This window comes from Pavona decussata, unplaced genomic scaffold (assembly GCF_977016875.1).
Source record: "Pavona decussata unplaced genomic scaffold, jaPavDecu1.1 SCAFFOLD_202, whole genome shotgun sequence".
Classification (NCBI taxonomy): Eukaryota; Metazoa; Cnidaria; class Anthozoa; order Scleractinia; family Agariciidae; genus Pavona; species Pavona decussata.
The window spans coordinates 1,375,755-1,401,117 of NW_028145610.1; the positions used below are offsets into that span (position 1 = coordinate 1,375,755).

Genomic DNA, 25,363 nt, shown 5'->3' on the forward strand with positions numbered 1-25,363 from the left:
CCCCGAAATCGTCCATTTTAATAATTTTGATTGGTTAGTTTTCTATGGTCCCGTCCTGCGTCACGAGCGTTGTGCTATTTCAAAATGGCGGCTGAAGGTTGTTGAAAAAGCGCGTAAATATCATGAGAATTGTTGGTCGCTTTTAGCGAAAATAACAGCAAGATGAATATACTTAGAACGCCAGAAGACAGCACAGCTGTCGTCAGAATCATGGGTGAGTTCGATCAATTTTTGTCTAGTGAACCAAAAAGTCGGTTAACGTATGAAGAAACGGGGGACGAGACGACAAAGTTGGCTAGTTCCAGTTCTGCCGTTCATAAGCTTTTGGCTGGTAGGACTTTAGGAAAATCAAAAAGCCAAGGTAGTTTGCTTTCTAAGGAGCGAGAAAAAGATGTGGAGCTGATCAAGACCAGGGGCAAATTAACGCAGTTAGAGAGTGAAATGAACACTCTGGAATCTGAAAGAAAACGAGCCCGCATAGAATACGAAAAAGATGCTGGAAATCACAAACTGGAATTTCGACGTATGAGGGAGAAGTACGACGACTTGCAGCAGAACTTTCTGTGCATTTCAGAACAAGAAAAGATCGCCAAGGATCAGTTAAAGGAGCTGAAAAAGGAGTACGAGTCTTATCGCAATAAATCTGAGCAAAAAATACAAAACCTTCAAAGAGAAAAGCTGAAAGCATGTGCAGAACGAGACGAGGTATGTAAACCTTTTGGAGCAACTACAGAATACAGGAAGTATTTCTGCATAGCCTTGTACATTAATAATATTGTGTATGCAACACTGTCAAATTAACCAATCTGTAGTCAGAGCAAAATATTGAAAGTTAGTATTTACCCTAGGTGTATATGTTTTAGTGGTTCAGTGGTTCATCTTCTTGTCAGTCAAGTTCAACATCTTTAGAAAAAGGTGCATATATTTTAGTGGCTTGATAAGATAAGCATAAAAAAGATAGAGGCAACAGGGATAAAATGGCACCTTTAGTACCAAGCAACCTTGAAGTGGTCTCGCAGTCTGCAAAGTTTGGTACCTATGCGTGCCATCCTTTTGCCCCAGTGCCCAAACACAAAGAAGTCTGGTAGTTTTCTTTGATTGGCTCAAATATTAACTCCATTGCAAGGACATGTTACACAACCATCCACAGGGAGGGATATGGTTTTGTTCCTGCAACTTTTCTCATGATCTCCTAGCGACATGTCGCAGGGACAAAATTTCCACAAAAGTTGTGTTATATGAGAATAAAAGTATCAGCATACAGTACCGCCTGAATCCATATGTACATCGGCCGCGGGTTTCACGAGGTGGATGCAAGGGCAGTGCACGCGTTTTGCCCTTGCATCCACCTCGAGAGGAACGAACGAATCACGAGACGAAACCTAGGGAATAACGCGTTCTTCAATGGCCGCGTCTTTGTGCTATTAATTGCTTTTGTTTTCTCTTTGTTTGTGTTTCATTGTTAGTTATCAGGTCGCATTTACCCAAGAGATTTTCACGGAAACCACAGCCACCTCTCGTGATCTCATCGATACATGTAGCTGTCACTCGAGATCAAGGTGTTCGTCAATACGAAGAACTTTGAAGTTAAACTTCAACTTTTTACTTATAACTTATTATTTATCGCTCAGTAAATCTGCTATGAAAGTATCCGTGCAGAACTCGAAATTTTTCAATCAAATTGATCGAAAAAAGGGAGTGAAGCGTTGTCAGTGTTGTCACGCTTCGATTAATTTCGTTCGCAATTTGCATGCGTAATGCTTTCGTTTGTTTTCCACAAATATTTTTTCTTCTTTTGTATAACAAATGAAACTTTTTTTTTGTTTGCCGAGCGTCAAAAAGCGTTTGTGCAGTATTCAAGCGTAATAATTTCCTTTATCGTCAGCAAAACTGCAAACGATGTTCCGATGCTGTGACGGCTACACTGCCTGCCGCAATTGTAAAGGTTCAATGCGAATGATTTGCATATTTTCGATTTTCATGTGTCTGGATTTCCGAGTAAAAACGTCCGTTTCTTCATACTAGTAAAGTACACACAAATATTATTTTAGGCCGCTTAGGTAAGTAAATACACAAACGCATGGATTAGAAACATATTACAACATTGCTTGCACCGTGCGAAAGCCGACAAGATGACGCTTTATACTTTTCGAAACTGACATAAAGCGCATCGCATTAACGTCAATAATAAACCATTGACAATTTTTTTTGAGGAAGGATATTTCTTTATCTAAAGGTAATGAATTCCTTTAAATTTTGATTTAACTTGAAACATTTCGAGAAGAACTTGAAGAAGTCACCATTAATGCAAATTACAAGTAACGCGTGTCGCGCAAGTCATGCAACATTCATCGGAGGAAAGCAAATCGCACGCTCGACCTGTTTCCCTGATCTGTTTACGGAAATCTGCTTGAAATATAAACGGCTAGAGAAAATGCATGGATGGCTTGTGTACGTTGAATTACGCGATGGTGGAAATCCATGCACCTAAAACAAATATCCTGAGATTAGTCTCCCACGCGACGATTTCAAAGACCGGCTGCATTTCAAGGCGGCGTTTTATGTTTCGTGCGGTTTACTTGAGAAAAAAATCTATTCAACGGAAAACAATAAAATCACAATAGGCTATAAGATGCTATTGTGTTTGGGCCTCGTCCTTTTGACCGCAGGAAATATTCAACTTAGGTTTCATCTCGTGAACCGCGTGGTTTCGTCTCGTAAACCGCACGGTTTCGTCTCGTGAACCGCACGGGCCTTCGCACGTTCTGCCCTTGCGGTTCACACGTGCCAATGTGCATATGGATTCAGGCGGTACTGTATTTGAGGGGATGTGCTGGTGTAGCATGTTCCTGACACAAGTTTCTGTACCATTTTCTAACATGCGCAGATGTTGGAGTTTTGCCCTGGTTTCATGTCCCTACTACACCTCCTTGCTACGTATCCATCACAGCGTACAGCATGCAATTTTGTCAGCGTGGCATGCACCCTGCAACAGGACTCCTTGGGTCAGTTATTAAAAGATGGTTTAGACGGTGTTTAAGAAAACCACGTTCTAAGCCGTTTTCAATTTTGCCAACAGTCACATCTAAACATTGGCTGCTGTTGATGGTTGCAAGAAGGCTTGCATCCCAGACTAGAAAACTATTTGTCTACATAAAATAAAACACTTATTTGGAGGTCCACTGATTGTCTTAAGCCTCAGCCTAAGTTAGAGTTTGTTTAAATAACTGGCCCCTTGTGTCTGTCTGCGTAGGTCCCCATAAACATCTCCCCAAAAAAATGAATGCCCCGGGCATGTAAATAGAGGCATTTTTGAAGCATTCAGATACAGTGTAAAATGTGGAGAAATTGAACTTTTTATGCTCATAAGGAAAGCAAGAAGATAAATTTGGCATCATTCGTTTGTTCTGAGCTTTGCACACATGGTCAACATTCAAAAGTGCAAATGTTCTTGTCATGAAAGCAAGGGCTTGTTTCTTAACTTATGAATAATATACTGAAAAATATTTCTGTGTGTGTTTTTGTTTTTATTTGTCAGTTGAGAGAGGATACTAGCGAGAAACAAATGGAGCTAAATAGTTCTTTATTCAGGTGAGCATTATATTCAGTTATTGTACATACACCTGTAGCTGTTTTACTTGTAAAAGAAATTATACGAAAGGTGTATGAATTACTAGTCCAGAGGATATTTAAAACTTCCATCAGACCCTCTGCGTGTTTTGCGTGCATGCAGTTTATTATTTCTGGTCTTTGCTTAAGGACGGTGCCTACTATTGTTACTGCGCATACGTTCTGCGCATCTTGTGATACTCGGGTTTCCTATGGGTGGTGGCTGCTAATACAAGGATATTTTTGCGCGGTTTAAAACTTTTCAGGGAAAGCACAATTTAGCAAGTGCTTTTGGTATCCAAAAAGAAAATTAGGGGTAACCATGCATTTTTCGGAGATAATAAAGCTTCAATTTGGAAAAAGAACGCCTTACATTGCTTTGTATTTTACTGCTTTTCAGAATAATTGTTGCTTAATTATCTCTAAAAAATGCCTGGTTACCCCCAATTTTTTTGATTTTCATAGCCCTTCCTAGGATCTGCCTTTCCCGCATAGTCATAAACCGCACAAAAATACTTTGGTATTAGTAGGCACTGTCCTTAAGTTCTTATTAAAAATGAGTTCTTGTGATTATGAGCCCTCTGTTTACGACATACATGTAGCCATCTACATGTAGTGTGTTAATAAAATAATATGCTGTTGAATTTTATTTCTGGTCTACATCGTATGCTGTACTATACTTTGCAGAACTTAATAATCATGTTACATGTAGTTTTGTTCAGGTGGTAGTTTTCATATGATTTCTTTGGTACAGACTGGGAACTGAGAAAGCAGCACTACAGAATCAACTGGAGGATGCTGAGAGTCAGCTTGACAACGTCAAAAGGTGCCTTATGAAGAACTAGTACACTAGTTCATCTTACTTACTATTAAATAAAAACAATTACCAGTATTACCACTAATATAAACTTTTTTACTTTAAATTAATATTCTGACAACTGTAAACTCAGAGACAAGGGCTTATCAATGTTTGAATGAAAAATAATGTTAATCTGTAAAATTAATGATTTGTAGTCCTTCTCAGGACTACACTCACCCAGATGATCATAATTTAGGTACTTATAACAATGTTTATTTAAAGTATCAAGTGCTCGGAGCAGCTTGCTGTTTAGATCCTTGATAGACAACAAAATAATAAATATTTTTTAATGTTATTATCTGAACGGTCTTTCCATAAAAGCTCCCATTGTCTACTTTTACAAATTTAAATATTTATACATAGTGCAAAAAATGAGATTGTGTAAAAGGTTTGCCTCTCTAATGAGCTCTCTCCCCTCCCCCTTGGATGAGTCAGATTTTGTAACATGTCCCCTTGGTATTTTAAACTGCAATTAGAGATGTAAAAGGAGGGAGGGCATAATCATAGGTTACTTGGTATTAACCCTTTAACCCCTAATATCAAATAACAAAATTCTCCTATATTGTCTCCATACTTTTCTTATAAATGTACTGGGGAGAAGTTATTAAAAAATCAAGAAAATTCACCTTGGATGATCACGTCCTTAATTCTCATGACCTCAGGTGTTGAATAAGCATTGACATTACAAGGAGAAAGTTGATGTTGATCACTGTTAGGATTTAAAGGGTTAAGACCTCTCTCCTCCTTTCCACATAATGTGCTATAATTTAATAATATAGTGCTAAAGTTGGATGTGTTGAAATGACACAATGGAAAGGGTTTTGAAGGTTATAGAGACTTTGGTGGTCAAAATAGCAAAATTTCTTCTGTCAGTTCGATGGAAAAATTTATCCTAAATGTGCAGGGGTATCATTGAGTTAAGGTATAAGACCAAAATAGTGGCACAAAAAATTATATTTAGTGGGGTGACAGGAAATGAGAAAATTAATTTGAGTTTTCTTGGAAATTTATGATCCTACGTAAGGGAGGAATGCTGCACCGCCAACTTCAATAGCTCTTACAATGTATCAAAAATCCTGAGTATAGTGATATGTGTTCAACAAATAGAAATCTAATTGACTTACTTTTTACAGACGGCTCAGTGAGGCAATGTCGCAGCTACCAGAGCTTGAGCAACTAAGAGAAAAGTCAAGTACAGCTGAACACAGAGTCAAAGTAAGTTAATGCAGAATTCTGATTATATAAGCCTCTCTGACTATAACCCCAGCAAGATCTTACATAAACTTGGATTGTTTGGGATAGCTGTTTTAGACTGTATAAGCTCTTTCCATTGTCAATGCTAACCAATTTTGAAACACAAAGTTCCCTCCAGTATTGAGCCGCTCCCCTTCTCCAAGCCACCCCTAAAATTAAGCCCGTTAAAGAGTTTTTGGAATTACATGACTGCATGGCGATACGAAATTTCTCTTCTCATCTTGAAAAATATTTCACTCATTCACTGCGTTCGCTGCGCGAAGAGAAATTTCATATCTCCAAGCGGCCATGTAATGTTCTGTTTATTATATAAACACCAATGAAATACCAAATCATTACAAAAGGTATGATTTATTATGTAACCATAGCAACAGTGATCTTTTCACGTGTGAAGATATCATGTTTTTGCTGAAAAGCTCGCCTGGTATTTCATTGGTTTTTATATCATAGAATAAAATATCCTTACCCCCACCACAGAATATATTTTTACTTTCAACCCCCCTCCCCTCTGAAAATTCTAGTTTAACTTGAAGTTCATACATGTACTTTCTTTAGAATTTTACCTTTTGAGGTCCTCCACCCATTAAAATTTCAATGACCTACCTCTGGAACTTCACATTTGTTTACTACATACAGCTGTATAAATTATTTACTACACTGTAGCTGGCAGGTCTGTACGTAGGAAAAAACTCTGCACACCAGACTGAGGGCACAGGCTTTTTTTTTTTTTTTTTTAATTTGTTTCTGTTTTTATTTTGTTTTTGTTTTGTTTTTTTTGTTTAGTTTTTTCTATACAGACTGGCCTAGGCTGGTAAATAACCTGACTGTTTATTTTTTTTTCTAAATTCTAAGAGGATCCTGTTTTTTCACTTTCTTTTCAAGAATACATGGAATTTGAACTGGGAAATTCATAATTCACTTTCACTGTGGTAGCGTTTGTCAGAATCCATTGTTTTCAACAAAAAATTTCAGATTGTAGGATTTTCAGGATACAACCAACTCACAAACAGAGAAAAAAATAAACCAGATTATTCCAAAATAATTTTATATTCTGTACTAACTTGTCTTTTGTTCATTGTTACTGATAAGGAACTAGAGCAGAAGTTGTCTCGCCAAGAAGAAGCTACTGGAGTTGCCAGGGTGATGCAAACTCAACTCGCAAAGTACAGAGAATTAGAAAAAGAAAATGAGAAATTGAAAGAAGAAAATCATTATTACAGGTACATTATGTCATTATGTTGTTTTCCGCCATCAGGTGTTAAGTCTTCAAAACTTTGTTGAACTGTTTCCTTACCCTTTATGGGTGGTGTCTCCTAATACAGACTGAAGTATTTTTGCATATGAGAATGAATTGTATTATTCAGTAAATGACACAGGCATACTCGGAAAAAAATTTGAGTGCTCCTATCAGGAGTCGAACCTAAGACCTTCTGATTACTAGTTGGGATGCTCTGCCACTGAGCTACATACAGGAGACTTGTGGGAGCTAAGGCCATTAAACTCGGTTCATGGGACAAGCATCCTACATACTGCTAGGATTGAAATGTCAATGTGTGGCATATGCACAATGGAAATAATGTGATGGAATAATTTTACATGTATGTTAAGCCTGGTTTACATGTATGACTATGTGGAAAAAGCAGATGTTACACTGTAGCTTGGAATTGAAAAAGAAAATTGGGGGTAACCACACATCTTTTAGCAATAATTAATATAAATAGTTCTAATAGCTTTACAATACTAGAGGTTGGTATGGAATATAATTTTTTCCACATTGAACCTTATAATATAATTATTATCTCTGAAAAATCCATGGTTACACCCAGTTTTCTTTTTGGATTTCAATAACACTTGCTAAAATCTTCTTTTCCAGCATAGTCTTAAACTGTGCAAAAATACCGTGAAATCGAAGGACTGAGAGCATAACCGACTTATGTCGAATTTTAGCCCAGTTTTTGATTTCGTTCGGATTTGTCCGAATTTTTGCTTTCCCTGGTTTTGAGAACATTTTGCGGTTTTACAATCATGGACAAAACTCCTTGAGAAAACCAAACACAAACAGCACAAAAACCACTTGCTTATTATTTCTCTCTTGTTAATTCTACCACAGAACTTTACTTCTCTCTCCCACCCCCTCCCCCTATGCAATGACAACCGAACACAGACAGCCACAGTTACTTCTCCCTCCCCCCTCCCCCTTATGCAATGTTGATGTGGGAAGTGATGCTTGCCAGGAAACTGTTCGTGACCCAAAAAACAACACTGAGTCGGGAGGAGGGGGGGGGGGGGATTTGATGGTTTGCTTGTTTATAATTGAACGCACTTGGAAGGCAAATTTTCTTATAGGTTTTGTCCACGTCAGACTCGTTGTTTTCCAAATTATCAGTAGCCTGAAAGTTTCCACTGTCCACGAGCCGTGTTTAGTCTCACCTGTTGTTGTTTCTATAAGTAACGTTTGTGACGACATCATGGTTTGCTTTTGTGGGTTGTAACAAACCCAAAATAGATCAAGGCGGTCTGGATAAACAACTTACGTATCGTTTCGCTTTTGTTTGGTGAAGTCTGTAAACACACGACATCTATGGATCTTTTGAAAAGTTATGAAAGTGACGAATGCAGTTCACCAGAACTGGTCGGAACGTTGTCCAAAGAATCCCTCCTTGGTAGTGATGACTGTGCCTTGGCGAATTTTTCATTTCAATTATCAAATCCCACGGGAGCATCAGAGACAAATCCCGCCATGTGCAAGGTGTTTTGCAAGCCTTAGTTGTGGCTTGCCAGGCTTGAAATTCAGTATGTAACGATTAACTTTACAATTTCAAGGCAATGATTCAATGAAAGTACGATTAACATACATTTTCAACGGTTAACACCGACTGCTCGTGAAAAGAATAGATAGTCAATACCTTTTAATAGAACTGCCGTTAATCGCTGTCAATTGTTCAAATGGCTAAATGTCTTCCTGTTAATCATGTGGAACTCTGGTATTTTGTGTTATCAAGAGTGATAGTAAGTAAGTAAGTGAACTTTATTTAGACAGGGTGGCCCAATCAGCTACGGGGCTGTTATCCTGAGGGGCCCTGTATACACCTAAATATGTCGACAAACAGGACAAAGCTGGATTTTACGCCAGGAAATGGACACATTTTCTCTTGGAGAATGTAACTGTTTACATTTCTGACATTGCTGTCACGCACGTAGTAGTTTGTAACAGAATCAAATAAAAGCGTGAATGGATTCTTTTCGTTGCTCCTGCGAAAAAGACCGCTTTCGTGTGCCGTGTTTCAAATACAACAAGTGTATATTGAATACAAGTATTAATAAGTTTTTAATACTCAGTGCATTGTCCCTTTGGTCATCCATAGTGTCTATAATGTTATCAATATGCATTGTATCTTTACAAGATGGTAAAAATTCTCAATGGCATTAATACGAAACACAAATCGGCGTAAAAAAAATTCTGGACAATGTTTTTCAAGCAAATTGCAATCGAATTGCAAAAATTAGAAACAAATGCGAGCAAAATCGGAAAACGGGCTGAAATTCGACATAGGTCGGTTATGCTCCCAGCCCTTCGATAAGTAAGCACCGTCCTTAATAAATCAGTGTTTCTAGGACCATCCTGACATGCCCAGAATGTATGCACAGTAGGAAAAGGATGCACTGTCCTAAAGTTGTGTGCATAACTGCGATGGTCTCTCATTTATTAATAATTAATGAATGAGAGACCATCTGCAGATATTTCACTCTCAAGTTCAGATTTGAAAGGAAGCAGACTCTTGCTCTGCTTCTGCCACTGGCAGATCACATCGAGATTGGCATTAATGCCAAATGATGTTTCCTTTTTGCTTTAATTTGCACATTCTCCTTAATGTTCTTCATGATTATGATTCTTATGGTGCTGGATAGGATAATTTGTTTAGTGATCAACACATTTTATCTTTGACAATCATTCCCTTCTCGTGACTCATACATTAAATTTTGGTAAAGCAATAATAATCATTATTCCACATAAATCTATTATTCCACATAAAAATGTACTAGTCCCAGCCAATTGAGTAGCATGTTCTTTGCATTGTGATAAGTTCAATAATTATTATTTTCAAGGGAGACAAATGAAAGTAACCTTTTGTTGAAAGAGAAAGCTGACAGTTTGCAAGGAAAACTTCAGCGAGCTGAGCAGAGGATAGCAGAGTTGACAAGAGTAGAGATTGAAAATGAGGTTTGTAAACCATGTACCCTATGTTACATGTAAGTTCTTACTTGTTGGTGAATTTTTGCTTGGGTCTTGGCAGGAAAAAGTTGCCAACTGGCCCGTAGTTACTCTGACACTTGTGCATCATCATCATTCCATCTGTGCATACATGTAAGTGGTACACAGGACTTGAGTGAGTCTTTTCCACTCCTCCTGGTTGCCCGCTAATTTGAGGGCTTTCTCTCAAATCTTTCACCCCAAATCTATGCATCTTTCCTTCTCAACCATTTTACGCCAGGTTGTTCCGGGTCTTCCCACACTTCTTCCACCAACTGGAACCACTTTTAATAAATGCCTTTCTGCAATCCTCATGCAGTTGCATCTTCAAAACGTGCACTATCCATCCAACGTCATCTTTTCTTCTTTACTTCCTTACTGACTGGAGAAACTCAGGTCCCCTGTGTGCTCTGCAGTAACTCACATCTTGAACAGCTTGCCCTCTCCCAATTCTTGTTAATTGCAAAACTGGAAACATGTCATTTTCTGTTTTGTTCTGCTTTTTGTAGGAGCTGAAAAAGAAAATTCAAAAGTGGGAGACAGAGGACTTGTCAGGAACAAAAAGGCTAAGGTTTGTTACATTAAGCATTTCCCTTGAACTTAAAAGAGTTAATTTTCCCTTTCTTTGCCAGTGAAAAGAGTAATGTTGTTTTCTCAGAACTGTTTCTGGGCAGTGCTGTTGGTGTTATAATAAGTCATTTGCTATTTTTCTTACACCTTCCCATGGCTTGACCATGAATATTGTTCTGTGAAGTTTAGGTCATCCTTTGAAGATGTCCACTAAAATAAGACAACCCTCACTTCTATTTGAAAAGACTTGTGTACATGTGCATGGCCCTGCGTGATATGTTGTGGCCTGGTCATATGTACATACTACATACAGTCATTATGGCTGGATGGGTGCAGTGAGCTTATAAGTGAAGCAATAGTGGGTGTCTTTACTCTTGATTCTAGACACCTATTGAAATGGCTTTTTTTAATTTCATTTTGCACATTTTGAAAGCTGCAGATTACAGCGGTTACGGATAACACGCGACCTACGGCATTCAAAAGAGTCGGATAAAGTTGCGTTTTGGTGGACGTCAATCAAACAAAAGCCGTTGAAATTATTTTGAATTCTGACAAGATTCCAAGGTAACCCGGCAAGAAACTAAGAATTTTACCCCGCTAAGAGAATATAAACTTTATTTAAATTGATTCTCGAGCCAGATCAAGCGCAAATAAAAGGGTTTTTTTTAATTAAACATTTCAATTCTCACTGCACGTGATAATTTACTCACCAGTTGCACGCATCGCTGGTTTATTATCAGGTGTAGCGATTTCAAATGTTTCATAAAAAAATAGGGCTTCGTCTAAACAATGCCCATTTTTTTTTTAGATAATTTGGCTTGGAAATCAACTTTCATAAAGTTTACCATCCGTCAGTGGATAAAACTGTCAATTTCTTGGTTCTGTTGCCTTGAAATGGTCTCAGAATTCAAAATAATTTCATGACTTTTCTATGATTGACGTCCACCAAAACGCAACTTTATCGGAATCTTTTGAAGGCGATAGGTTGCGTGTTATTGGTAACCGCTGTAAAGAAAGTGATCATGTGATGATCAAACTTGGGGTAAAAAAATGCTGCACATGCATAATGCCTGAACACGTTTCAAAATTCATTGGACATTTCAGAAATTTTGTTGAACAGTGTCAGATGACTGTCCATCATTTCCAGCAAACTATATTCATTTGTTACTTGCATTATTTTGTACATAATATTTCACTTTGTGATATATAGACACGTTGCCAAATTTACCATTGTTTTCATCATCCAAGAAAATTTGCAGTTTAATGAAGCTTTGTTATTATTTTTCTCTGTGATAGATCTCCAGCCCAGCTTGCCCAGGACGTCACAAATCTTCAGAAGAGTCAAGTGGTGTTGCTAGAGACACAGAGTGAGCTTAAATCCAGGTGAGAAATCCACAATGACAAATGACAATGTCTTGAGTTTCAGTACTGGTTTGGCTGAAAAAGAAATTTTGTTAAAGCAAAATGATTGCTGAAGTTTAAACAATAAACTTGTGTAGTCATTATAGTGCTTAATTCCATGACGAGATGATCAAATATGCGTTACAGTCTGGGGACACTCTCCAGATCAAATTAGAATTTGGAAATGTTGGTTCTTGACGAGAGGGGAAAACTGGAGTACCCTGAGGAAAATCTCTGGGAGCAAGGACGAGAACCAACAACAAACTCAACCCACATAATTTATAATGCTGTGCTGTAATAAAGTTTTGTTGTTGTTGTTGTTGTTGTTGTTGTTGTTGTTGTTGTTGTTGTTGTTAGTTGGGGAATCTAACCTGAGCCACATTGGTGGGAGGCGAGTGCTCTCACCAATGCGCCATCCCTACTCCCCTGACTTGACTCTTTAAACCTACTAATTGTTGTTATTAATAATAATTATCTTCCAGTAGATTTCTTCTTGAAATTTTAGGGCTTTATCAAACGAGAAAGTTCAATGACAGTTAAAGAATATCTGTAACTTACATTAGTACATTAGTACGACTCTGTGTTTCGAAAATAAAATGCTTTGTTTATAGTGGAAATGCACTTAGCTACCCAAAGTTAGTTTACAGGCATTCTACTCAGAAATAACGGGAAACAAATAATACTCAAATTGAACATAACAATACATGTTAAAAATCCCAACTGGCAGGAGGCAAACCAGCTGGCTATTTCAAGCGTGGCCAAGGCGGGACTTGAACCCGGGACCTCCGGATTTCAAGTCCGGCACCCTTACCACTGGGCCACGCCGCCTCTACTCAAGAATATGTGGAATAACCAGTTTGGGCAGCTAGTTCTTCCAAATGGAAGGCGACCTAAGTAAAGTGGGGTCGTAAAACAGGCAGCATTTGTTAGGAATAGTTCACTAGGTCCATTCAACGTTTTTACTGTTTTGACTCTAACTGCTTTTCCAGTACACAGATTAACGAGAGAGCGTATCAGAGAGCAGCTGAGGAACTAGCAGCTGTGAAAAGGGAAGCAGTAGAACTGAAGGTAAATAGGTTTTTACTTCAGCTTTTCAACCAAAAGTAGACAGTTAAATATACTCAACTTTAAAGTGGAAGCAGAGAGCTGCTCCTATGTCTGACACCTTTGGGAGCATGGAGGGTTTCCTAAAGGATGATGTCTCCTAACACAGAGGTATTTTAGCGCAATTTATGGCTATGCAAGAAAAGAAGATCTTAGCAAGGGCCACTGGAATCGAAACAGAACATTCTGGGTAGCCATGTACATTTTTTGGAGAATTAAGTGACAATAATTCTAAAAAGCTTTAATTAAAAATACAAAGGAAATTATGGCGGTTTTTTAATTGAATTTCAATCATCTCTGAAAAATGGATGGTTACCTCAAATTTTCCTTTTGGATGCCAACAACCCTGGCTTGCTGTAAACCACGAAAAAATATCTCTGTATTAGTAGGCACCACCCATGGGAACCCAAGTTTCTCGGGCCATCTCGAGATACGAAGAACATATGTACAGTAGCAAATTAGGGAGACATCATTAGGGAGTCACAATTCCAGGAGTTATTTTTATTGATTCTTCTGTGTTTAACTTTTGCTACAGCATCAACTCTTGTCCATAATAGAACAGTTCGAATTTTGTTGCATGTAGAAACTGATCTTATTCGACATCTCCTAAATAGTTATTTCAGTTTTGCTTTACTATTCTTTGTCACTGGTTTTAGAAACTTGGCAGTGGTATTTTGCAAATGTTTTCCTGGCTTGGTGCATTGTATTTTCTTTGAAATCCGATCAAGGCGCTTTTACACTAGGCAGTTCTTCCTGCAACTTGTCTCGCAATTTTGTTGCAACACAAGTTTCGCAAATTGTTGCCTGGTGTAACATGCCCTGAAATGAACGTGTCTTGCAATTTTTTTGTTGCCGTAATCGTTGCGAGAAGTAGAAGTCGGTTCTACTTCTTGCAACGGTGACTGCAATAAAAACTTTGCGAGGCATGTTCATTTCAGGACATGTTACACCAGGCAACGATCCGTGCAACTTGTGTCGCAACGGCACAACGAAATTGCAAGAAAACATGCCCAGTGTAAAAGCGCCTTTAGTTCATTGGGTTGTTTTATGGTACTCAGCTGAAAAAACTGCAAATATGTAACACTGAGTTGTCCTTGACTGTACTTGGTAGTTTAGAGATAACTGAACAGCAAACTGAAAAAACTTCCAAATTGTTTGATCGTTTCATTGCTGGTAATTCTGGTAATTTCTTTACGCACAGGAATCAAGTGATCGGCAAAGAGAACTGACTCAAAGACTCCAGCGACGGTTGTTTCTTGTCACAGCTGTAAGTCAAAGAATTATCTCTAGTTTGTATGGTGGGCACAGAAAAAGGAGCTTTGGTGGGTAAAAGTGAAGAACAGCTCACCTCCACCAACTTTCGGCCGACTGTTGGCCGACAGATTACCGACAGGTTACCGACATATTACCGACAGGTTACCAACAGTCGGTAACCTGAAAAAAATTGAATAAAATACTAGATTACCGACAGTCGGCAAGAAGAAAAAAATTGACTTAAACACTCTGAAATCTAGCAATTACCAAAAAAAGCAACAAAGTTTTTTAACTTACCTTTACTCTATATACCGGTACTTATAAAAACTAAAACTCAGTGCATAACCGACCTAAATGCATTTCAGATCGTGTTCTGTTGTTTTAGCTCAGATTCACCGGGGTTTTTGCATGTGGCCTTGAATTCCTTCAGGAAACGTTGCTCCAATGTTTTATCCGCTGCTTTGCGTTTCGTTTTGCGATAAAAATGGAAATCTTGCTCATTATCTTAGGTTTTTATAGCAAACGAAGCGCAAAGCAGCGGATAAAACATCAGAGCAACGTTTTCTGACGGAATTCATGGCCACTTGCGAAAACTTCTGGTGAATCTGAGCTAACACAACAAAAAGCGATCTTAAATGCACTATAGGTGATTATGCGCTGAACCCTTCAATTGTGACAAGAGGAATGAATCCTTCTCCTTTCTCTTTCTGTGCTTACCATCGTATGTGACTCTAGAGTTTGTCAAATGCTTGGGACTAAAACTTTGCAGTCAAACTTCTACCCAGATTTCTAGGTCAAGTGATTCTAATTTTGCATCTGTGTACATGAGATTCTTTGGTGTGACAATTTGACTGAAAACGTTTTTTTGTACTAGCACATTTTACGTAAGTATGAATTGACAGTTTTGTAAAATTTTGTGAATTTGCGTATGCTTTGGGAAAGTAAAAAGTACTGCTTTGTTCAGACAGGTTTCACTATCAACAAATTTGATAAAAAATATGAGTGCTTCATTGTCAATGTTATCCACATTGCAATCATTTTCCATCCTCTCCTGTCCACTTCAGGCACTCTTATAAAAAAAAATCACTGTATTTAAGTGTCAATGTATTTAGCGCAGAGCACTAATTGGGGACACTTTCCAGATCAAATTAAAATTTAGAAGTGTTGGTTTTTTGAGGAGAGAGAGAAACTGGAGTACCCCGAGAAGAACCTCTTGGAGCAAGGACGAGAACCAGCAAAAAAACTCAACCCACATATGACGCCGAGTCCGGGAATCGAACCCGGGCTTCATTGGTGGGAGGCGAGTGCTCTCACTACTGCGCCATTCCTGCTCCCCCAAAACACCCTTTTCTTTTTGTTCTTTGCAGTAGAGCTAAACAAAAATCGTCATAAAATGAACATCAATACCAGGCTTCTTTGCGCTTTAATCTGCCATAAATTAGTTTGATTTATTGAGCCACTTTAATATTTACGGTTTACGTGAATATGATTTTCCCCTACTCTCACCAGGAGCGTGATGGTTGCCGCAGAATTCTGGATACTTACGACAATAGCTACTCATCAAACTATGATCCTCAGATACACGCCAGGTTGCAAGAGGTTAGTCAGTTGAATGAGAAGCGATCTTGTTTCATTTATATCCAATCTCCAAGAATTGGTTGGGCCTAAAGTTGCAGGAAGAAAATGTACCAGGCAACACAACCTACTGTTTACATCGCTTAGCTGTTTATTTTAATCGCCAGCTTACATAAAAATTAACGTGTAGATTCTTCAGCTATAAGACCAACTTCAACTTAAACTTGTCAAACTGAAAATTTACAAACAATGTTGTGCCGCTCACACAAGTGACACTAATGATGGATTAGAGAAGGCAAAGGAGAAAATCTTTGACGTTGGCGGGAATCGAAGCTCAGTCAGTAGAACAACCAGCAAAAGTAATCAAATACGGAGGTCTTCAATTCCCGCCGAGGTCAAAGAACTTTTACTTGCTGATTTTTTCTTCGGACGAGGCATTGAAAAAATCTTTGACCTTGTGGTGGATCAAAGCTCAGTTGGTAGAGGAACGGTGATCAAATCCGAGGCTCGTGGGTTTGTTTCCTGCCGAGGTCAACAATTTTTTCTTTGCCTCGAGCGGTTTCCCGTTTCCCTATTAGGGCTAACCCTCAATGGGGAATTCATGGATTCACTTAGCCTGCAACATACACTTCAGAGTTAATATTCTCTGATCCATCATTGCTGAAGTAAACATTTAACATTTACTTGCATGTCATCTTGAGCTTAATCTGGATGAACACAAGTTAATAGTAGTGCACAAATCAGATCCTAAATACTATATCACCCAAACCAGTGCCCTTCCTGTATATCCAGACTGAAATGGAATCCAGAAATCCTAGTTTTTATACAGAAAAATTGGAGAAAAATCCTCAGAGCAAGGCACGAACTATCAGCAAACTTGAATCCTCAAGCTTCATCATCTAATACGGACTTGAGATTGTGGAATTTGCTTATTTACAATACTTATTGTAGTTTAGTCAACACTTATTTTCTTTGTCTGCAGGCTGAAGCTCGTCTCAAAACATGCCATGAACACATTGAAACACTAGAGGTCAGTTACTTCATTGTAGGATATGTTTCCATCAGTTTATACATTTTGTGGAAAGTAAAAGACAATTTCCACGACTCAGGTTAAATTTTTTTCCTCCTCTACTTTTGTTCTCCTCCAGGTTGAGTTAAACCAAAAGGCAGAAATAGCAAGCCAAGAAAAACTTAAGTGTAATAAGGTATGTATTGTGCGATAAATTTATTTTATTGGCTATAACAGCCAAAAGCCATATCATAAACTGATTAAGGGATCCCAGTGATCTGTTTTGGTAAAATAGCGTCAGAAATTCAGGTTTAATTGTAATGAAAAACTACAGTTTTCCTTAGGGAAATGTCACTTCAAGCATTCCCAAATTGGATAAAAATAATGCTGTTTGCTTTCCGAGGGAAACAAGAATGTCACTTTATGAGTTAGGAAAAGTCTAGCTAAATCATAAATTTGGGAAAGTAGAAATACTGTTTCCTACAATTTTTGCCACTCAGAACAATAATTGTCTGAGCGTGTCAACTTGCTTACACGAATATGTATGTTCGTTTACACAATATCTCTCTAAGGATCTTGGAAAACAGAAAAGTGCCTTTTTAAGTCATTCTTAATTCTTTTTAAACGCTACTGTCTCCAAAGGGCTGGTTCAGACTGGCGACGGACTCAAAAGCGGAGTCGGAATTAGAAGCGTAAGGAACTTTCCGTTCCAGTGTAAATTTAAACGGAAAAACGGAATCGGAATCGCAAGGATCAGAATGTTTCCTTTTTCTTCCGTTAAGGTTTCTGATTCCGTCGCTTGCGATCAAGTGTGAACTGCTGGATGGGAATCATAAGCGCAAGCAGAAATATCAACCAATCACATAGCTCATACCCAATCCCTTTACCCGAGATTTAGGACCACGAAAAACATGACGTAACACGAAAGCGAGGCTTCTGTTTCTGCTTTCGTCACACTTGGTCTGGAGATTCTTCTTATTCTGACTCTGATTCCGATTGCGCTTCTGTCGCTAGTGTGAAAAAGGCATTATACACTCTATTTATCTAAGGGCAATCCTTTGGTATCGTTTTCATTATTTACAGCTGGAAGTTGAAGTAAGTGAACTTCGAGAGAAGGTCCCTAACCAGACACCAGGAAGAGCAGATGACAGTTTGTTAAGGTAGTGTTACGAATCTATTTTCAAATGGAGTGATTTGACTTAGATGCATTTGGATAGGCTAACTTATTAATTAAGCCAATACGAATGTGTAGTCAATACGCTCTGACGAAGGTTGTCAGCTTTTTGTATCTCTCTACCGTGGCGGAATTACCTGACCAACTCTGTTGATTAAACCAAACGTTCGTGATTACGTTCGACGTAGAAAAAACGCACCCCTAATTACATTTGGCGTCGAGATTGCATGGGACAATCAATCGATCAACGAATGAATGAATGGATCTTGGGATGCGTATCTGGCATCCCCCGCAGATTTTGCAGGGGCGGATGACATCATCATCAACTTTGCAAAGGAGAGAGAGCCTGGGATCGAGATCATCGAACGCACTCCCTAATGTTTGATTGTTACTAATTAATAATAATGATAATAATAATCTTCAAATTCAGCTAATGACAAGGTATAAAGCTGTAATCACTAGATTCCCTATGAATTTCTATCATTATGGTGACGCTCAATCGTGTATCTTGCCGTTTCCACTCGACAAAGTTTTGTATGAGTTTTGACAATTGTCGGCTGGCATCCATTTGACAACTTTTCGATGGCTTCCAATTCGACTGGCCAATCACACTGTCATTGTGCACTTAATAATACCACCAATCAATGGTATTTGGATTTGAAAAATACTTATCGGGCCTGGTAAATTATTGGGACTTTCAGGAAATTGGTCCCAGCTTCGGTAATCCGTTGTTGTATGCTATTTGCATTGCAGAGCTGAGGTGGAAAAACTGAAAGCAGAGAACGCGAAGCTACAGGAGCAACTTGACATTTACGAAATCCGTAAAGAACAAATGCACATGCAGGTATGTTCATGATACAGTAGACTTGCTTACAAGGCGAGCTCAGAGAGCGCGAAGCGCGATCGTGCACCTTGCTTAGAAGCGAGATCGCCAAAGCTCTAGCGAGCGAGAGCGGAGCCCAAGCGAGCGAAAGCTTGCGCCAGGCCCATTCAATGAGAAGCGAGCGACTTTGAGAAAGTCTAATGATACAGAAGATATCCTGCCTTACAACCAGCCCCACCTCCTCCCTCCTCCTTCATACTATGATTTCTTCAATTTACCACGAACCAAGTTCATGCCGTCAAATATCAGATATCTTATTATCCACTCCCCTGTTAAATGGAGTATTTATCTCTGGCAGAGAAATCGAAATGCGTTGTTTTTAGTGGAAATGTACTTTGCTCTCCTGAGCTAGTTTACCGGCACCCCACTCAATTAATCGAGCTGAATTCAGACAAAACCTTTTTGGGTGGGCAGTAGACAATCCAATGTGGTGTGGGCTTTGAACATAGGACTGAGCTAGTGCCGGGGCAGAGAGGAGTGCTTGAACCTCAGCATCTCTAAGCCTTTGGATGACGTTCGGCAAGGGAATATGGCAACATTAGAACACTCTCTCGCTTTCCTGGATACGACTTTTGCGTTCACAAGGCCAGCGCAAAGCGACAATCGGGCATGTGTCCAGCTCTTCACGCGATATGACAAGCCCGCACTTTTTCGGCAAATCAACTTGTTTTACAACATCGCGATGCCCGTGAAGGAAAAAATCGTTTGTGTAGCTTTGACGTAATGAAACAACACAGCAGTGGCTTTGTCGTCCCCAGTTGTCTGTCTTGTCTTTGAGAAGGAAGCGCGCGGTCACGCGCTCGAAGATACGCTCTCAACCCCCCCCCCCCCCCCCCTTTCCTTACCCACCCCTCCGCCTTTTTTTTTCCCTGTAACCCTCGAGTGCGCCTCTTGCGAAGGACAAAAGAGACGACTTGGAACGCAGCAGGAGCAACAGCAAAGACCAGACTCATACCACCGACCTTCATATGACTGTACATTGACAGGAGCCGTAACCTTACATTAACGGACTCCTGACATTGACTGTTTTGTTTTCAGGGTTACTACGATCCAACCAAGTCCAAGATAGTTCATCTGGCGATGAACCCCTCGAGCATTGCCAAACAACATCGGGGAGAAGAGCTTGATAGACTGAGGAAGGAGAACGAAACCCTAAGGAAGAGACTGCAAATCCTGGAGGAAGGAGGCTGTAGTCCTGAGGATCTGAGCCCTGGAATCAACAAACTCACTCCTGATAATGCACCGAGTGTTGTGAAACAAGTAGAAGGTCAGTGGTCACCTTTTGTTGGGTGTTTTCAAGTGGAGGAGAGGGGACGTTGACAGCTTTACTCCCAAACGTTTATGTGATTTTCTTTGCTAAGATAAACGTTCTTTTTGCTTGACAGATTTAAAAGCCCAACTCTCCTCGGCAGATATGAAAAATCAGCGACTCAAGGAGGTAACGCACCATTTTTCATAATGTTCAACATGCGTATTCGCCTCAGTGGCCTCCAAACATTTCTTATGGCACTAGCTGGGAGAGTTTGCTTGACATCCGAAGACGTCCTATTACAGTATGTTTGACCAGTTGTAATACTGTTAGTAGTTGTTTCACGCTGGTCACTGTTGGGGGTTTAAAGGTTAAATCGCCTTTCCGGGACAAGTTTCCCGCAACATGGCAGAATCAGTTCACACGGTCATGAAAAGTCATGGGATATGAAATTTGCATTCCAGGCCTGCAAAAGTCATGGAAATTAGAAAAATTTGTTTGGGTCGTGGAAAGTCATAGAATTTGAAATTTGTATTCCAAGCCTGGAAAAGTCATGAAAATTAGAACAAATTGTTTGGGTCATGGAAAAGTCTGTCATGGAATTTCAGATTTTTCCCAAAATTGCTTTTAGCTGATGGTTGCCGGAAAGTAAAGAAATTTGGGAACCTTTGTGTCAAGCATGAAAACGTTCAGTCTGTTTGGCATTTCACTTATCCTTTTCACATCATTTTGAGGTCTTGAAATTGGATGAAAATTCATGAAAAAGTCATGTAATATATCAAACACGAGGAAGAGTGTTTCCTCCGATTTCCAAACACCGAGAAGTAGGTTGGAAAAACGAGGCGCAGCCGAGTTTTTTTTAACCAACTTCAAGGTGTTTGGAAATGGGAGGAAACACTCTTTCGAGTGTTTGATATAGCTTCTCAAACTATTGTTTATTCTCGGAGAAATTCGAAGCAAAAGTTCACAAAATTTTATGATAATTGAGATCGCATTTCTAAACCTTCACGGTAGTGATTTGCTTTGTTTTGGCTAGATGAATTGTTAATGAGTTTGAGAAGGAATTTTCTTTCCCAGTTTTTGTGTAATCCATGATAATGTAGCAGCCTCGTGATGTCACTGACTTGTTTTACCAGGTTTTCAAGAAAAAGATTCAAGAGTTTCGTGAGGCTTGCTATGCGTTAACAGGTTTTAAGGTTGATGTGATCAGAGATAATCAGTATCGACTGCAATCCATGTACGCTGAGAGATCTTCCGACGATCTGCTGTTTGAGGTAAATATTGGTTAAAGTTTAGACTGTTCACAATCCCCTATTTTTCCGTGGGATTTTCAAGGTTCGTACGCTTCGATCGAATTCCTGCGATCTTGGTTTGTAAAGGCCAGCGCAACCTGGGGAGAGTGTCTAAACTACCGAGGGGGGACCAGTGAGGAGCGCGGAAAATATTTTTCCGCCGCCTACCCACTCCCGCTCCCCTTGGTATTTTAGACAATCTCCCCAGGTTGCGCTCGCCGTTACAAACGAAGATGGCGGGAGTTCGATGGAAGCGTACGAGCCTCGAAAATCTTACGGAAAAATAGGGAACTATGAACAGTTCAGTTAAAGTTTAGCCTCGTCCGCAGTCTTCCTTGGTGCACATCCGAACGTGACGTCAACCGTTGAGGTGATCGGGAAGGGTTAAAATGTTTATGGCAGAATATTTATATTTACTTAGTAATCGGAAGGTCTTAGGTTCGACTCCTGATAGGAGCACTCGGATTTCCTTTTTTCCAAGTATGCCCGTGTCATTCACTGAATAATACATCATTCTCAGAATATTTTTTATTTGCTTGATCAAATCTTCATGTTGTTCTCGTTTGAAAATCGAAAAAAGTATATATTCTTATCAATTTTTCTTCCTCGTGTTTGAGGGGTACAAAAGTGTCAAATTTTACTTCCGGTTTGGTACAGAAACGCTAGTCTCGCGATTTCTCTATTCCTCAGTTGTTTTTCTTGTGCAGAGGAAGAAAACTGTGTGGACGAAAATATGAATGGGATTACTGAATACTCAGAATGAAACAACTGAGGAATAGAAAAACCGCGAGACTAAGCGTTCGTGTATTGACGTCACAGTCCTACTATCCCCAGTCTCCTATCTTGCGCGGTATTATGTTTTTTTTATTTCTTTAATTTAGACAGTCTTTTCAAGTGTAGACTGTTCACAGTCCCCCTATTTTTCCGTGAGATTCTTGAGACCGGTACGCTTCGATGGAACCGCCGCCATCTTGGTTTGTAATATTTTTCCCGCCGCCTCCCGACTCCGCTCCCCTCCCCTCGGTAGTTTAAACACTCTCCCCAGATCGCGCTCGCTATCACGAACCAAGATGGCGGCGGTTCCATCGAAGCGTACCGGTCTCGAGAATCCCACGGAAAAATAGGGGGACTGTGAACGGTCTATTTCAAGTGAAGGTCATTAAACATTTTCGAATATTTAGTAATTAAGTTTGATTGTTGTTTTTGTTGTTATATTACAGAGCACTTCCAAAGGTGACATGATGTTGCTGGCTACAGACTTCTCCTCACAGTTAACGGATCAAATAGAGACTTACCTGAACAGATTCAATTCCATCCCAGCTTTTCTAAGCAGCATCACACTTGAGCTCTTCAACCGACAAACACAAACCATAGTCATAAACTAACACGTGAATCGGGGAAAAGGTACCCAAAGGAGCTGCAGTTTTCATCAGATGCATTGCCAAGCAGGTTGGAAGTGTACGAAGAATGATTACCAAAGACAAGTTGCACTTTTTTCGCAAAAGTGGAGCCGATTTTGTGCCGGTTTCTCAATTGTCCGCTCAAGAGGACGCGTTTCTGGTTATTAGATATAGGAATGTACAGTTCCAGAAAATGTTATTAGGCCTTATAACGAGGCTGTGGAAATACTGTGTCCGTATGGACTCTGATTGCCGATGTCACTGATGATAGGCAAATGACATCTTTCAAGCAGGAAACTCTTTTTCAGGAGAATTTACCGTATAAGTTCAATCAAACCATACAGCCAAACTTGTCATACACCTGAAAGCTGACTGTAAAATACGGGTTTGGTCGTGTTTAAGTTGGGTTTACAGTAGGCTTCATTTATCGGAAAACCCCTTGCTTGTTCTGTTCACACTTGAAAATACGGGAACTTTAGCAACGGCGGCGGCGACGGCAACGAGAACGTCAAAAAAAAAGTAACATAACCAAAAAAACAACTCTGCACGTGCATTACACTTTTTGGTAAATTTCCTTGCCGTCACTGCACGACTAGGACGTGAAATTTCCCGATGGGACGCTTTATGGAGGACGTAAACACACGATGACGAATTTTTTTGACGGATTTTTCTTTCTCTTTCTAAACTTGGGTGCGGTCTCCAAGAATTCAACTCCAGAAAATTTCAACTACATTTGACATTTAAAGAGAGTTGGGATAAAAATGGCAACGACGTTTGAAAAACGTAATAGCGACGTTTGCGCTACCATCGCCGTCGTCGTTGCTAATAGGGAGTTTACGCAACAGGACGGCTGATGTGATGGGACGGCAAATTGTCCTTGTGTGACCAACGTGACGTCCAAGTTTTCATGACTCTAGAATGTAACATTCCTACCGCTCGTGGTTTTCAGGTTGTCACAGATAAGAAAACATCAGTTTTAGTCGAAAATCGCCTAAAAATATGAAGGTACTAAGATGTAATGTTGGTCACACAACGATATTTCACCGTCCCCTTCCCTCAGCCGTCCTGTTACGCAAGGAGAGGAAGACTAATGGTACCAGTTGAAATATTGGCCCAGTTGACATAACATTGCCCTTTGCTGTAGTGTCAGCTCTGCAATCAGTTTGGTTTATTTACACGTAAAGTGACGTCTGCCAAGTGAATCTCTACAAGAGATCCGGCAACGAAAAGTTTCCAGAACAGTTTATTCGTTCGTCGTGTGGTCCCCTGCGTTTAAAAGTTTCGTACAAGGAGAGGTTTACCTGCTACATGTCCCTTGGGCAACTGTCGGTTGCGCACATCTCATTAGTAAGCTTACGTGTGCTAAACCTGAGTTGTTGTTGTTGTCCTTATTGTTTTAGTTTTTGTTTTGTTTTTTGTTGTTGTTTTTTCATTTCTTTAAGGACGGTGCCTACTATTGTTACTGCGCCTACGTTCTACGCAGCTCGAGATACTCGGGTTTCCTATGGGTGGTGCCTACTAATACAGGAATATTTTAGCGCGGTTTAAAACTATGCGGAGAAAGCAGAACTTTGCAAGTGCTCGTGGTATTAAAAAAAAGTGGGGATAACCATGCATTATTTAGAGGTAATAAAGCTTCAATTTGATAAAAAAAAATGCCATAGATTGCTTGTATTTTAGCACTTTTCAGAATTCTTGTTTCTTAATTATCTCTAAAACAAATACCGTGGTTACCTCCCAATTTCCTTTTTGGATTCCAATAGCCCTTGCTAAGATCTTCTTTTCCTGCAAAGTGATAAACTGCGTAAAAATACCTCTGTATTAGTTAAAGACCTTCAACATATTTGTTGGCGAAGTTTTCCCTAAGAGTGACAACGCTCATCGAGAGAGCGCACTTCGAAAATAAACAGTCTTTACAAATAGCAATAAATAGGATATAGGACATCCCAACGAAACTCTAGGTATGTTGTTTGAACATACCTCCTTGTGCACGCCTAACGCTTTTCAAAATTTACTGCCCGTATCGAAAAATACGGCGACTGTTACATTCACCCATAATTCTTAGTGTACGAAACTTTAAAAACGAACAGAAAAGTTCTAAAAACTTCAAACCTAGCATACACACGCCATTCCCGGTTACATGAAAACCTTGTGAAATAGATTCTATTCTTTCCGGTCCTTGCCAATACATGAAGCGTCCAAGAGGTAATACGTCTATCTTGTAAGTGCTGTACTTGTTAGCAATGTAAATAAATTATCACTTGCTCAGTGCCATTGTTGCAGTATAGATTTTTCCCATTTAATAAGATTTTCGGAATACCAAAACCCGCACCATTCGTTCGAACCCAATGCAAATGGCGGTACGTAGAATACCCTGGAATACGCTGCAAAATACTCTACGAATCGTGGAGAATTTTTGCAGCGAGTTCAGGGCCTTCTATGCGTTACGCGAAGACCCCGGGTCTGTCACCAATTCCC

General features: G+C 39.5%; 1 protein-coding gene and 1 non-coding gene across 2 annotated transcripts; one reads left to right on the forward strand and one right to left on the reverse strand.

Moving 5' to 3' along the window:
* The first annotated feature begins 55 nt into the window (after window positions 1-55).
* Window positions 56-23,386, forward strand: LOC146461044 (mitotic spindle assembly checkpoint protein MAD1-like). Its single transcript, XM_085087334.1, has 19 exons — window positions 56-705; window positions 3,539-3,591; window positions 4,364-4,435; window positions 5,602-5,683; window positions 6,812-6,942; window positions 9,830-9,944; window positions 10,484-10,545; window positions 11,841-11,927; window positions 12,935-13,013; window positions 14,251-14,316; window positions 15,813-15,902; window positions 16,861-16,908; window positions 17,027-17,083; window positions 17,971-18,047; window positions 18,815-18,905; window positions 19,983-20,211; window positions 20,330-20,382; window positions 21,330-21,467; window positions 22,706-23,386. The coding sequence occupies exons 1-19, from the start codon at window positions 163-165 to the stop codon at window positions 22,868-22,870; spliced, it is 2,238 nt and encodes a 745-aa protein (XP_084943460.1). The 5' UTR covers window positions 56-162; the 3' UTR covers window positions 22,871-23,386.
* Window positions 12,701-12,773, reverse strand: Trnas-uga (transfer RNA serine (anticodon UGA)). The gene has a single exon. It is a non-coding gene; the product is annotated as a tRNA-Ser (tRNA).
* Window positions 23,387-25,363: the final 1,977 nt, after the last annotated feature.